The 14,491-nt window shown below is 44.5% G+C and overlaps 1 protein-coding gene across 1 annotated transcript; it reads left to right on the top strand.

Annotated features, from left to right (window-relative positions):
• Positions 1 to 5,632: 5,632 nt before the first annotated feature.
• Positions 5,633 to 10,692, top strand: LOC137353480 (toll-like receptor 13). The gene has a single exon (XM_068019807.1). The coding sequence runs from the start codon at positions 5,882 to 5,884 to the stop codon at positions 8,783 to 8,785; it is 2,904 nt and encodes a 967-aa protein (XP_067875908.1). The 5' UTR covers positions 5,633 to 5,881; the 3' UTR covers positions 8,786 to 10,692.
• The last annotated feature ends 3,799 nt before the right edge of the window (positions 10,693 to 14,491 follow it).

Here is a 14,491-nt window from a genome sequence, read left to right as displayed (position 1 = left end):
TTACGTGGGACTTTGTCAAAAGCTTTCTGAAAGTCCAAATAAACCACATCCACTGGCTCCCCCTCATCAACTCTACTAGTTACATCCTCGAAGAATTCTAGTAGATTTGTCAAGCATGATTTCCTTTTCGTAAATCCATACTGACTCTGCCCGATTCTACCATTGTTCTCCAAGTGCTCTGCTATAAAATCTTTGATAATGGACGCCAGGCTGACTGGTCTATAATTCCCTGCTTTCTCTCTACCTCCCTTTTTAAATAGTGGGGTTACATTAGCTACCCTCCAATCTGTAGGAACTGTTCCAGAGTTTAGAGAATCTTGGAAGATGACACCAATGCATCCTTAAGTACTTCCTTAAGTACTCTGGGATGCATACCATCAGGCCCTGAGGATGTATCGGCCTTCAAGCCCATCAATTTCCCCAACACTATTTCTCTACTAATACTGATTTCTTTCAGTTCCTCTTTCACTAAGCCCTGTGTTCCTCAACATTTCTGGTGTATTTGTGTCCTCCTTTGTGAAGACAGAACCAAAGTATGCATTTAGTTAGTCAGCCATTTCTTTATTCCCCATAATAAATTCCCGTTTCTGACTGTAAGGGACCTACATTTGTCTTCACCAATCTTTTTCTCTTCACATACCTATAGAAACTTTTAGTCAGTTTTTATGTTCCCCGCAAGCTTGCTCTCGTACTCTATTTTCCCCTTCTTAATCAATCCCTTGGTCCTCCTTTGCTGAATTCTAAACTGCTCCCAATCCTCAGGTCTGTTGTTTTCCTGGCAAATTTATAGACCTCTTCCTTGGGTACCGCAGGGATCGGTGCTGGGACCCTTACTGTTTGCAGTGTACATTAATGATTTAGGCGTGAATATAGTAGGTACGATTAGTAAGTTCGCAGATGACACAAAAATTGGTGGTGTCGTAAATAGTGAACAGGAAAGCCTTAGATTACAGGATGATATAGATGGGCTGGTAAGATGGGTGGAGCAGTGGTAGATGGAGTTTAATCCTGAGAAGTGTGAGGTGATGTACTTTGGGAGGACTAACAAGGCAAGGGAATATACAATGGATGGTAGGACCCTAGGAAGTACAAAGGGTCAGAGGGACCTTGGTGTACTTGTCCATAGATCACTGAAGGCAGCAGCACAGGTACATAAGGTGGTTAGGAAGGCTTATGCCTTTATTAGCCGAGGCATAGAATATAAGAGGTTCTATCTGTCCCCGGTGTTGCGAAGGATGGGCCTGGTCACATTGCCATGGAGCGCTCCATGCAGTTGGACCGTGCCATACCACCTATCGTTCGTGGAGCAGTTTCTGCGGGAAAACACCTTTGACCACCAATCCATCAGGCAGTGGTCTGCATGGAATGTCCTCAAGGCCCTGCGGGAAAAGGAGAGGGTGGATCCTGTCGGATGGTTCCCTGAGCAGACCACCAAAGTCATTTGGCGGAATGCCTCATCACCAGAACTTTCAAACAAGCACCAAGATGTAGCTTGGCTGGTGGTGAGAAGAGCCCTCCCCGTCAGATCCTTCCTGCACACCCGAAGTCTCACCCCCTCCGCACAATGCCCTCGCGGTGGCTGTGATGGGGAAGAGACGGTTGCCCACCTCCTCCTGGAATGTGTCTTCGCAAAGCAGGTGTGGAAAGAGATGCAGTGGTTTTTGTCGAGGTTCATCCCAAGCAGCTCTGTAACACAGGAGTCTGTGCTCTACAGGCTGTTCCCAGGGACACACACCGAGACAAACATCAACTGCTGCTGGAGGACTATCAATTCGGTGAAAGACGCCCTTTGGTCTGCCCGAAACTTGCTGGTCTTCCAGCGCAAAGAGTTGTCCACCACCGAATGTTGCAGACTGGCACATTCCAAGGTCCAGGACTACGTGCTGAGGGACGCACTAAAGATTGGGGCAGCCGCAGCAAAGGCTCAATGGGGAAAGACCACAGTGTAAGGTCCCCCCCACCAAGCTGAACGGAGGGACTGGATCCATGGGAAGCCCCTCGAACTGTATCGGAAAAAAAATTTCATTTGCTGTAAAATGTAAAAATGTTAATGGCATGACAAATGAAATGGAAGGGTTGTGAGACAACTCATGATTGTATTGAAGGAAACTGATCTCCTTTGCACTGTTTGTATTTTTTGACTTGGTGCTGTTTGAAACAGTTTGGTAATGTATTTTTAACAGATTTTTATGAATAAAGTATATTTTGGGGGAAAAAATAGAATATAAGAGCAGGGAGGTTATGATGGAGCTGTATAAAATGCTAGTTGGGCCACAGCTGGAGTACTGTGTACAGTTCTGGGCACCACATTATAGGAAGGATGTGATTGCACTGGAGAGGGTGCAGAGGAGATTCACCAGGATGTTGCCTGGGCTGGAGCATTTCAGCTATGAAGAGAGACTGGATAGGCTGGGGTTGTTTTCCCTAGGGTCGGAGAAGGCTGAGGAGGGACCTGATTGAGGTAGACAAAATTATGAGGGGCATTAATAGGATAGCTAGTAAGGAACCTTTCCCCCTAGCAGAGGGGTCAATAACCAGGGGACATAGATTTAAGGTAAGGGGCAGGAGGTTTGGAGGGGAATTGAAGAAAAAGTTTTTCACCCAGAGGGTGGTTGGAATCTGGAACACGCTGCCTGAAGAGGTGGTAGAGGCAGGAACCCTCACAACATTTAAGAACTATTTAGATGAGCACTTGAAACGCCATAGCATACAAGGCTACGGGCCAAGTGCGGGAAATGGGATTAGATTGGACAGGTGCTTGATGGTCGGCACGGACGCGTTGGGCCGAAGGGCCTGTTTCTGTGCTGTATAACTCTATGGCTCTATGATTAATTGAGGAGACATCAGGGTTTTAACTACAATAGACAAGCAAGAGCTCAGTAAAGCAGGAGATGTGAGTGATTTACTCTTGAAGCCCCTTATTTCACAGAGGAGAATGATTTGCATTTCTATAGTGCATTTCACAACCTCAGGATATCCCAAAGTGTGTTACAGCCAACAAAGTACCTACCGGACCAAACAGCAATGAGATAATGACCAGATAATCTTTTATTAGTGATATTGTGAGATATTTTACATCTATCTGGCAGTGCAGAGGGGGCCTCGGTTGAACATCTCCTCCAAAAGACTTCACCTCTGACAGTACAGTGCTCCCTCAGCACTGCACTGGAATGTCAGCCTAAATTATGCGCTCAAATCTCCAGAGTGGGACTTGAATCCACAACCTTCTGACTCAGAGGCCAGAGTGCTGTCTACTGAGGCACGACTGACAAGCAAAACCATGTCAAGAAGCACCTGTACAAAGTGTTGCAGCCAGACTGCTCTCCTACATGGCTCGCTCCATGTGTTTCGATCTGGCGGGCTGCCAGCACTGACTGTCTTATTATTAATGAGAGACTTGGGCGACCGCCAGGGATTCTGGCCTACACATGGGTGCTTCCTGACCCAGAGCAGAGCCAGTCACCTCTGCACATCTCTCATGCGAAAACAGATGGCACAGAACAGAGGTGGATATCAGTGCCAATGTGAGCTCCATTGTTTTCATTCTTTTGTTTGGCTGCAGTGGGTGCAGGACTATTGGAAAGTGTGTGAGGTCTGCAGTTCAGAGAGGAAAGCAGGATGTATTAGTGATTACAATTCCCCTTCCCGTCCCCGTCACAATTAGACCAGACTCAAAGTGTATTCCAGGGCCTGCCCCACACTCATCCCTCTTCATCTCACTATATCAACATATCCTTCTATGCCTTTCTCTTTCATCTGTTTATGCAGCTTGCCCTTAAATGCATCTATGTCATTCACCTCAATCACTCCCTGTGGTAGTGAGTTCTACATTCTCACCACTCTAAGCAAAGTTCCTCTGAATTTCCCAATTGGATTTATTCATGACTATTTTATATTTATGGCCCCTAGTTTTGATTTCCTCACAAGTGGAAACATTTTCTCTACAGCTACCCTATTGAAAGTCTTCATAATTTTTAAGAACTCTATCAGGCTACCCCTTAGCCTTCTCTTTTCTAGAGAAAAGACCCCCAGCTGTTCAATCTTTCCTGACAGATATAACCTCTCAGTTCTGCTATCATTGTAACTTTTTTTTGCACCTTCTCCAGTGCTTCGATATCCTTTTGGAATATGGAGACTAGAACTGTTCACAGTGCTCCGAGTGTGGGATCCTGCCCCTCCCGTCCTCCCTCCCCCTAAATAGCTCCCAATACAAGGCCCAATAGGGCCTGGGAATGCATCACAACTACATAAATAAACTAACTCGCCAAAACCAGGCAGTGTTGACACTCTAACAGGAATTAATAACACCTTCTCCATTAAAATAAACTTAAACATTCACTCCCTCCATCACTGACACACAGTGGCAGCAGTGTGCACCGTCTGCAAGATGCACTGCTGCAACTCACCAAGGCTCCTTTGACAGCACCTTCCAAACCTGTGACCTCTACCACTTAGAAGGACAAGGGCAGCAGACACATGGGAACACCACCACCTGCAAGTTCATCTCTAAGTTCATCCCAACTCGGAAATATTGTCAAAATTCTGGAACTCCCTCTCCAACAGCTTTGCGCATGTACCTACACCACACGGACTGCAGTGATTCAAGAAGCAACTCATAACCACCTTCTCAAGGAGAAACTAGGGATGGGAAACAAGTGCTGGCCTTGACAACGCATTTTAAAAATGGGACAGCTGTTGGAGTTCCCAAATTCAAAGAGGCTTTCAAAGTGGAAGGAAGTTGCTTTGGAGAACTTCTGCATGTGCTTGCAAGGGATTAAAAAAGAAACTTCATGACAAATTTACTAAATGTGGATGTGTTTCATCTATCACTACTAATTCTGGACATTTAGTTTGCGAACAGAACAGAAAGTGGTAGCTACATCCCATTGCCATAAGACTTAGTGTCCAAAAGAGGAAGTCTCCCTCGTTGTGTAATGAAGCAGAGAATGGTGTTTTGCGTGTGAAATCTGATAGATTACAGACATCAGCAGCTTGAGGCTTTTGCCAGCTTGTGGCTTAGGATGTGGACATCGCTGGCCAGGCTGACGTTTATTGCCCATCCCTAGGCACCCTTGTGAAGGTGCTGATGTACCTCCTTCTTGAAGGTGCAGTCTGTGTGGCGGAGGTGCTCCCACAGAGCTCTTAGGGAGGGAGTTCGAGGATGTTGACCCAGCCATGGTGATAAATGTCTGAGTTTGGACAATGTGGGTCTTGACACTCCCGGTGCAGCACTGAGGGAGTGTTGCACTGTTGGAGGTGCCAACTTTCAGATGAGGTGTTAAATGGAAGCCGCATCAGCTCTCTCTGGTGATGTAAGATATCCCAGTGGTCACTATTGGAAGAAGAGCAGGGAAATTCTCCCCTGGTTCCTGGCCAACATTCCTTCTTCGACCAACGCCATCAAAATTAGGTAATTCATGCTTGTGGGATCTTTCTGTGCACAAATTGGCTATCACAAATGTCTCCATAAGGAGAGAGAGTACATTTCAAAAGTAATTTGTGGTGCTTTGGGATGTCCTACGGATATGATCAGCCATTGTATTAATACAAGATTTTTCTGCCCTACTGAGAAATGCCATAGTAAACTTCTCCAAATCAACCGCATCAGAATGAAACTACGAGTATTAGTACACACAACTTCCTCATTAAACTGGAAAGAGTTTGAAAACCAGCACATGGGGCCAGCAGCAGTTAAAGACATTCTCAGCACACAGCACACAGAAGTTCAAGCGTGAATCTATACACGAAAGCAAAGGATAAAACTTTCAAACTCCAATCGTTGCTCTCACTCTGACTGGTCTGCATTGGGGAAAAGAAATCCCTGCAGAATATCGAGTTGGATAGAGATCTGAACTAAAGAATCTGGGAGGATCACAAGTGAATGAAAACTGTGAAACTACTGGTCGGAATGGTATCTTGTCCTGGGAAATTGCTGGTCAGAGTCTTTCAGCTGCTCGGGCAGTTGCAAACAGTGAGCTGCCTTGCTTTCCAGCACTGTGTTAGTGACCTGCAAAGGGAGGCCTTCACCTGTACACACAAAGGCATCTCACACCTGAGGGAGGCCGTCTCAGACCTTCCTGCAAATATCAAGGTTCTTAATGTTTCTCTCAACATGATCAGGGATTTACCTCCCAATGGATTGGAAAATCTAACGCAACTGGAGCATCTGAGATTGGACAACAATCAGCTGGAGAACATCCACAGTGGAGCCTTCAGCAAACTCAGTAACCTACAGCTGCTCAACCTGTCCTGTAACCACCTGGAGTCTCTCAGCCAAGAAATCTTCAAACCCCTGCATAACCTCACCAACTTAATCCTTCGACGCAACAAGCTGCTGGGCATCTCTGGGGAAAGTCTCTTTCCATTGAAAAGGCTGCAAATGCTGGATATTTCTTTCAACAGTTTAAAAAACGTTTCATCTTTTTTTGCTGCTCTTTCCAATCTTCCTGGTCTAAGAACTCTCAATGCTGAAAGCACCAACATCAGCTCTTTGGAAATCTCCAAGCATTTCCCTCCAAACCTGACCCACCTGCTTCTGGCCCACAATCCCATCTCCAAGCTCCGGGCACCTGCTGCTTTTCTGGCTCACATTGTTCACTTGGACTTGTCCCACAATAACCTGTCCAGAGCCGAGGACTTGACTTCAGTGAACTTCTCCCACCTTCGCTTCCTGAACATCCAAGGTAACCCCTTGGATAAGAATGGGGTTCTCAGCACCATTCAGTATCTGAAGGCCCCGCTGACCAACATCACATTGTCCCATCTGGAGCTGGACAAGGGGGAGACAATAAGGCAGCTGTGTGCAATAATGCAGCGCAGAGGGATTCAGGGAGTGCAGCTAATGGCCAATGGGCTTCAGAAGGTAAGCAAAGCCTTCAACAACTGCAATGATATTGTGTATTTGGACTTGTCCTACAATAAGATCAAACAGCCAGACATTTTTGCCAGTTCGTGTGTCCCTAGCAACCTGCAAACATTAAATTTAGATCATAATGCCATTCGAGATCTTTCTTTATGTGGCTTGGGGCAAAATGTAACAGACAATGGATGTGCTGCATGTTTACAGAAACTACAACACCTGTCCTTCAGATCCAACCACATTTCTGCCATTAGATCTCATGCGTTCCAACATTTAAAAAACCTCCTCTATCTTTCCTTGGCTTTGAATGAAATTAATTTTATCAACATCACTGCCTTTGTGGGTCTGACCAAGTTAAGGTTACTGTCACTCACTAACAATGCTATATCAGAGATTTTTCACAAAACTTTCTCTCACCTCAGAAATCTGCAGATCCTGAAGATCAGGAATAACAGAATTCCCATTGTCTACAATTTCACTTACTCCAGCCTTTCACATTTAACCATCCTTGATCTGGGAGGAAATCACATTCAGATGATTGAAAAGGGAGGATTTCGAGGACTCAAGTCTTTGAAAAATCTTTACTTGGACAAAAACTGGGTGTCACAAGTTTGTCCGGAGATGTTTGAAGATCTCGAATCGCTGGAAGTGTTGGACCTTGCCAACAATAAATTATCCTTTCAAGTCACTCACTTAGAATTTCCTCCATTTTTTAATCTTCGCAATCTTCGAATGTTGAAATTACAATCTCAAGAACTATTTCTTAAAATGTTACCTCATAATCTGTTCGCTGGGCTTCGACAACTGAAGATACTCGATATCTCCAGCAACAAGTTTATAAATCTCAATACTCTACCCTTTCACCCACTCACTAGCCTAGAAGAGTTGCACATGAGTGATATTTGTAACGGATTCCAGATCATGAACAACTTAACTTTCGCCAAGCTGGTCAACCTCCAGCTTCTGTATCTGGAGAACGTTGGCTTGGAATCCATCAGGAAAATCCTCTTTCAAAATCTGACCAGCCTCTCCACCCTAGTGATAAAGAGCAACATGATCCGCGTGATAAGAGAGAGTGATATTCCCCCACTGCACAATCTGAACATTCTGGATCTGCAGTTTAACCCGGTTGCTTGTGTATGTGATAATTTATGGTTTCAGCGATGGGCAGTCAGCTCCAATGTCCAGGTGGCTCTCTTCTACCAGTATCCATGTGTGGACTATGGGGTTGAGAAAACAAAGTTCTTTGCAGAGTTTGACAGCTCAGTGTGCAATGATGACTTCCTGATGTTTTGTGCAACTGCCCCTATCATCTTTGTTTTCATGTTAACAGCTGTGATCTACCAGAAAGGAAAATGGAATTTCCACTATGGATACTACTTGCTCCGGGCTTGGATTCACGAAAGGAAACTCCAGAGGAATAGCACCAAAGGCTACAAGTATGATGCTTTTGTGTCCTACAACTCAAAGGATGAAGCTTGGGTGTTAGACCAACTAATACACAACCTGGAGAATGAGGGACCTCCATATCACCACCTCTGTTTCCACCACAGGGATTTTGAAGTGGGAAAACCTATTGTGGAAAACATTGTTGATGCTATCTACAGGAGCAGGAAGACAATTTGTATCATCTCCAAGAATTATCTTCAAAGTGAATGGTGTTCCATGGAGATGCAGGTGGCCTTGTACAGACTCTTCGACGAACACAATGATGTCCTCATCTTGGTCTTCCTCAATGAGATCCCTGGCCATGTGCTCTCATCTTACCACCACTTACGGAAGCTGGTAAGAAAGAAGACCTACATTAACTGGCCTGCTGATAAGGCTGGGCAGAAGCTCTTCTGGACTAAGTTAAGAAATGCTCTCAAGAAAGCATACGCAGCCTCTGAAGATACAAATCATCAACTGACCCAGTATGCAAGTTAATTCCATGGAATAATCCATAGGCCTCCAAAGAGGAACATTATACCAACATTACATTTACTGTGGAGCTGGACCAAAGGTTTAATCACTGACCTTTCACCTCTGGGACCTGAGTTTAGGAACAGGACGAGGTCATTCAACCCCTTGACCTTTCTCCACCGTTCAACTAGGTCATTACTGATCTGTACCTCAACTTCATTTACCACCTTTGTTCCATATCCTTGATACCCTCACACAACAAAAGCCTGTAAATTTTAGTCAAAACTATTTCAATTGACTCCCAGTGTTCACAATCTTCTGGGGGAGAGAGAGTTTCAGATTTGTGTGAAAAAGTACTTCCTGTTCCTCTCCAAATGTCTGGTTCTGATTTTGAGATGATGCTGTCAGGCAACACCACCCACCCCACCCCCCCACCCCCCCACCTGCCAGGACTGAGGCACACATTACTTTGCCATATGAACATTAAACCTTAAAACTGTGGCTGGGAAGAGAGCCTATCACAAGGACTTGCCAGGCCCTCGACTGGAAAGACATTTGCATGTTGGCAGACAGAGACCCAGTCCTTGCTTCCCCAATACACAGAAGAAGTGGTCAGACCAGTTTAGACACATGACTGGTCATGTTGGGTTTTTTTTTTAATTTGAACTGACCACAGAATTTTAAACTCAGAAAGCTGTTTGCTCCTGGACTGGAAAAGACTTCTTTCCTGTCTGCTGTCATCTCGCTCTCTCACCAGCTTCAGAAACCATTGAAGACACATGAAATCCAAGTCTCCTACGGTGAACAAGTTTTAAGAAGAATACTGGGCCCCAACGAAAAGCAAGACTACTTACAAAAGGACTACGGTGAGCACGAAGCACAGTAAACAAGAAACTTTTCTGATATTGCCTCAAACCTCTCCATTTTATTTTTCTTCTGCTCTTTTCTGTCCCTATTTGCATGCGTGTATCGTGTGTACACGCTAACGTGGGTGCATCGAGTATCTGTAGGCGTTAACCGTATTAGAGTTTAAGTAAATTTAATAAATTTCACTTTTCTTCTTTAAACCTAAGAAAACATGTTTATGCTAATTTCTTTGCCTTATAATTGGAAAGTGGTGAATAAGGATTCTCAAAGAGGGAGCTCAAAACACAGTGTGTTTAAAATTAAACCCTATTACAATAAGACCAGGTGAAGACAGTAAAAATTCCCTAGACACCTTTCTCACCTGGTGTAACAATGCACTCTTGTTTTGGATTTTCCACAAGAGGAACTAGTTTCTCTGTGATTACCTTATCAAATCCTTTTACCATCACAATCAGATCACTCCTCAACTTTCTAAACACAGAGGAATAAAAACCAAGTGAATCCAAACTGTCCTCATAATTTAACCATTTAAACCCCAGTATCATTCTAGTTAATCGGCAACTACCGCCTTCAAGGCCAGTATATCCCTCCCAAGCTGCGATGCCCAAATCTGAACCGAGTACTCCACAGCTCTGTACAATTGAAGTATAATTTCCTCACTTTCATATTCCAACTCCTTTGGGAATAAAGGCCAGTATTCCATTAGTTTTTCAATTACTTTTTGTTTCAGTCCATCTCTGCCCGTTAGGATGAGAATCCCCTCTGCTGGCTGTAAGGATGCAACATGAAAGGATATTTTGGCAGTAGCACCTCCCGTGACAGGTTTACATTGCCAGATCCTATTATAAAAGTGCATATAGGAATTTATAAGGGAAAAGCTTGACAGAAAGTGCGTACAGAGATATGATTTTTAATATGGTATAGATACATATTGTACATTATTCGTCTGAATTGGTAGAAACTGAGTTAGTGCAGATTTAAAGCTCTTGATGTCTGAATATCATGAACTTTCCATATTGCCTTTTTGTTTTGTTCACATTACATTTAACGACTGAAATAAATACCTCACTACCTTCATGTTTATGCTTTGTTTTTTTTAATGAAACATCTTCCTCTGTTTTTGTGTTCCTGGTATTTTTCATTCCCAACTCTTGTTTTGGCTGACACGCTAGAATATCAGTTATCCCAGTTAAACGACTTTCACAGTCAAAATTACACTGGCTGCCATGACTGAGGTGAGTACAGTTACTGTTAGCTTGCTGTCAGTTAATAGTCTTGTACTGTGCTGTTTCAACAGGCTTCTATACCAGCAAACCTTTAATAAGTTTGTTATTAAACTTTTGGGTGTTTGGCCTATTGTTTCTCTACTAACCAGCATCATAAGGACTGTGAACATAGTTCTCTTTATTGTTATCTCTTATTTGTTTACTCTGTTTAAAACAGGGCAAGGTCTCAAACCAACACCTCGTCTCATTCTCTTTCAGCTGAGATGTTGAACCAAGCTCCCGTCTGCTCTCTCAGCTGAACGCAAAAGATCCCACGAATCCAAAGAGCAGGGGACTTGTTTACATGGAATTTACATCAAATTTACAGCACAGAAACAGGCCATTCGGCCCAACTGGCCTGTGCTAGTGTTCATGTTACACATGAGCCTCCTCCCGCCCTACCTCACCTCACTATCAGCACATCCTTCTATTCCTTTCTTCCTCATGTGTTTATCCAGCTTCCCCTTAAATGCATCAATATTCTCTTCACCTCAACCTTTCCCTGTGGTCCCACATTCTCACCACTCTCTGAGTAAAGAAGTTTCTCCTGAATTCCCTACTGGATTTATTAGTGACTATCTTATATTTCTGCCCCTTAGTTTTGATCTCCTGCACAAGTGGAAACATCTTCTATACGTCTACACTATCAAACTCCTTCATTATTTCAAAGACCTCTATTGGGTCACCCCTTAGTCTTCTCTTCTAGAACAAAAAGCCCCAGCCTGTTCAGTTTTTCTTGATAGTTATAATCTCTCAGTTCTGATATCAGGTTGAATAGACCCGCCAGAGGTAGCGGCACAAGGTATATAGTCAGGTGGGAGTCCTCAACATTAACTTCGGACTGAATGTCACAGCATCAGGTCAAACACGAGCAAGGAAGCCACATACCACTCCACCAACCCCACCCCCCCCCCCCCCCCCCACCCCTCCCTTAGCACTACCACCGTGCTAAGTGATATAGATTTCGAACAAATCTAGCAGCTCAAAACTGGGAATCCATGAGGCATTGTGGGCCATCAACAGCAGTAGAGTCGCATTCAACCACTATCTGTGACCTCATGGCCCGGTATATCCCTCACTCTACCATTACTATCAAGCCAGGAGACCAACCCTGGTTCAATGAGCACTGTAGGAGGGCAAGCCAGGAACAGCACCAGGCATACCTCAAAATGAGACTCCAACCTGGGGAAGCTACTACACAGGACTACATGCATGTAGTGGCATCCTATATACAGAGCTAAGTGATCCCACAATAAACAGATCAGATCAAAGCTCTGCAGTCCTGCCGCATCCAGTATCACTCTACTCTCAATCATCAGCATAGTGATAGAAGGAGTCACTGACAGCACTTACTCAGCAATAACCTGCTCACTGACGCTCAGTTTGGGTTCTGCCAACCAATGACATCCACACCCCAAGAACAAATTAAAAAAATACTGCCTAGGGGAGTGACAAATAGATTATTTTAATTATTCTGGGGTTAACAAGGCCATCATTTATTGCCCATCCCTAATTTCCCTTGCAGGTGGTGGTGAGCTGCCTTCTTGAACCGCTGCAGTCCATGTGGTGTAGGAAGGGAGTTCCAGGATGTTGTCCCAGCCACAGTGAAGGAATGGCTTAGGTCAGGACAGCGTGTGACTTGGGGAACTTGGAGGTAGTGGTGTCACCATGTGTCTGCTGCCCTTGTTCTTAGAGATCGCAGGTTTGGAAGGTGCTGTCAAAGGAGCCTCAGTGCGTTGCTGCAGTGCATCTTGTAGATGGTACACACTGCGGCCACTGTGTATTGGTGGTGGAGGAAGTGAATATTTACCCAACCCTATCCTCACCCTTCACCTACATATATCCACTCGAATCGGGATCAGGACCCGGAGCAGTTTGCCGAGGCTGGGGCCTAACTCTCAGCGGTATCATGGCTCCCGTTTCTGGGGTCAGTGCATGGAACTGGCAGCTGGTGTTTCCACTCCAGCTTGTGCACATTCACCTCAGCCATATCAGCTTAGCAAGAGAAGGATCCAGTCCCACAAAGCTCGAGCGTGGCCCTTATCAACTGAGATTCACAGATACCAGGAGGCAACATTAGGTGTTACCTAATTGCTGGGAAAATTTAAATTCAAAGCTTTCTCATGTCTGTCCCGTCGATTTAGTTTCCTTGATTCTACCGAACTTCACCAAAACAGAGATTTGCTTCGTTTGGATCTCCCCAACAAAAACAAGCAGTCAAGGAAATTTAAAAACTGAGCTTGATAAGTTTTTTTGTTGGGTAAGGGGATTAGGAGTTACAGAACCATGGTGGGTGGATGGAATTAAGATACAGATCAGCCATGATCTAATTGAACAGCAGAACAGCATGAGAGGCTGAGTGGCCTCCTGTTCCTATGTTGAACACATGCACTGTAAGCTTGTTGTGCAGGGTCCTGCCCCTATTGAGGAGTCTTGCTGGGTGGGAGTAGGGGACGGTAGAAATGGACCTGTAACAGCCCAGCTCTGACCCTGACCTCCATCCAACCAGACACTGTGTCGAGCACCTGTAATGATCCAGCTCCCAAACCCAGTGCAACACTGCCACCACCTGGCTGTCACAGTCAGTGCAACCTCCAGCCCCAGTCACTTTAACCTGGATCCTGGTCCTTTTCACCCCAGACCCAACACCAATTTGGAGGGGCCTCTTCACTTGTGTTAAAACTGCAAGAGAAGGCAAGAAAATCTCACTCCAAACTAAACTGTAACTCAATAGATAAGATTCCAAATTAGTAGTTACTAATCTGTCCCTGAAAGGCCACCGCTGTTAATCAGTAATTCCTGGTAACCTGATTTTTTGCTGAAGATAATCAGAGGCTGGTTACAAGCAACAGAAGTTGCAGGGCACAGATTTATTTTTACATTTTTTAAACAAGATTGTTTTGAGACTTTAATAATGTGCGGTGGAACACAGTAGCTAATCTCCATTAAATACAAGGATTTGGGGTCATGGAGAGATGCGGAGTTGTGATTGGCGAATAGGGTGAGGGGTGTATATGGGAAACTATTTCCTCTGGTGGGCAAACAAGGAGGCATAATCTTAAAATTAGAGCCAGGCTGTTCGGGAGTGAAGACAGTGAACCTTTGCACTCAGAGACTGGTGGAAATGTGAAACTGTCCTCAAAAAAGCTGTGGATATTGGGAGACAACAGGACCAATTTTTGTTGGGTAAGGGTATGAAGGGATAAGGGGCAAAGGTGGGTAAATGGAGGGGGGGTACAGATCAGCCATGACCCGACTAACATCACAGGCTCAAGGGACTTAAATGTCCTCCTGTTAAGTTCTAGAAGGTTCTCATCTTGCTGTGAACACGTGTTCTTCTGCAACACCACTGGATACAATCTCAGAATATACTTATTTATTTAATCTAATGTTTTGATTGTTTGAATTCAATCTTAGCAAGTAGACACAGGACAGCAGCCCAGCTATTCACATTCGTGAGATTTCAAACCTCTCCCATACATTTTTCCTTCTTGCTCCTTGTGTGAATCTCACCACCATCTTGGCTTTTGCCACTTGAATTCATTATTTTAAATGCTTTCATAATAGATTCAATGATATCAGAGCTCATGAAGTATTT

This window comes from Heterodontus francisci, chromosome 41, assembly GCF_036365525.1.
Source record: "Heterodontus francisci isolate sHetFra1 chromosome 41, sHetFra1.hap1, whole genome shotgun sequence".
Taxonomy (NCBI): domain Eukaryota; kingdom Metazoa; phylum Chordata; class Chondrichthyes; order Heterodontiformes; family Heterodontidae; genus Heterodontus; species Heterodontus francisci.
This window is presented reverse-complemented; position numbering and strand designations above follow the sequence as displayed.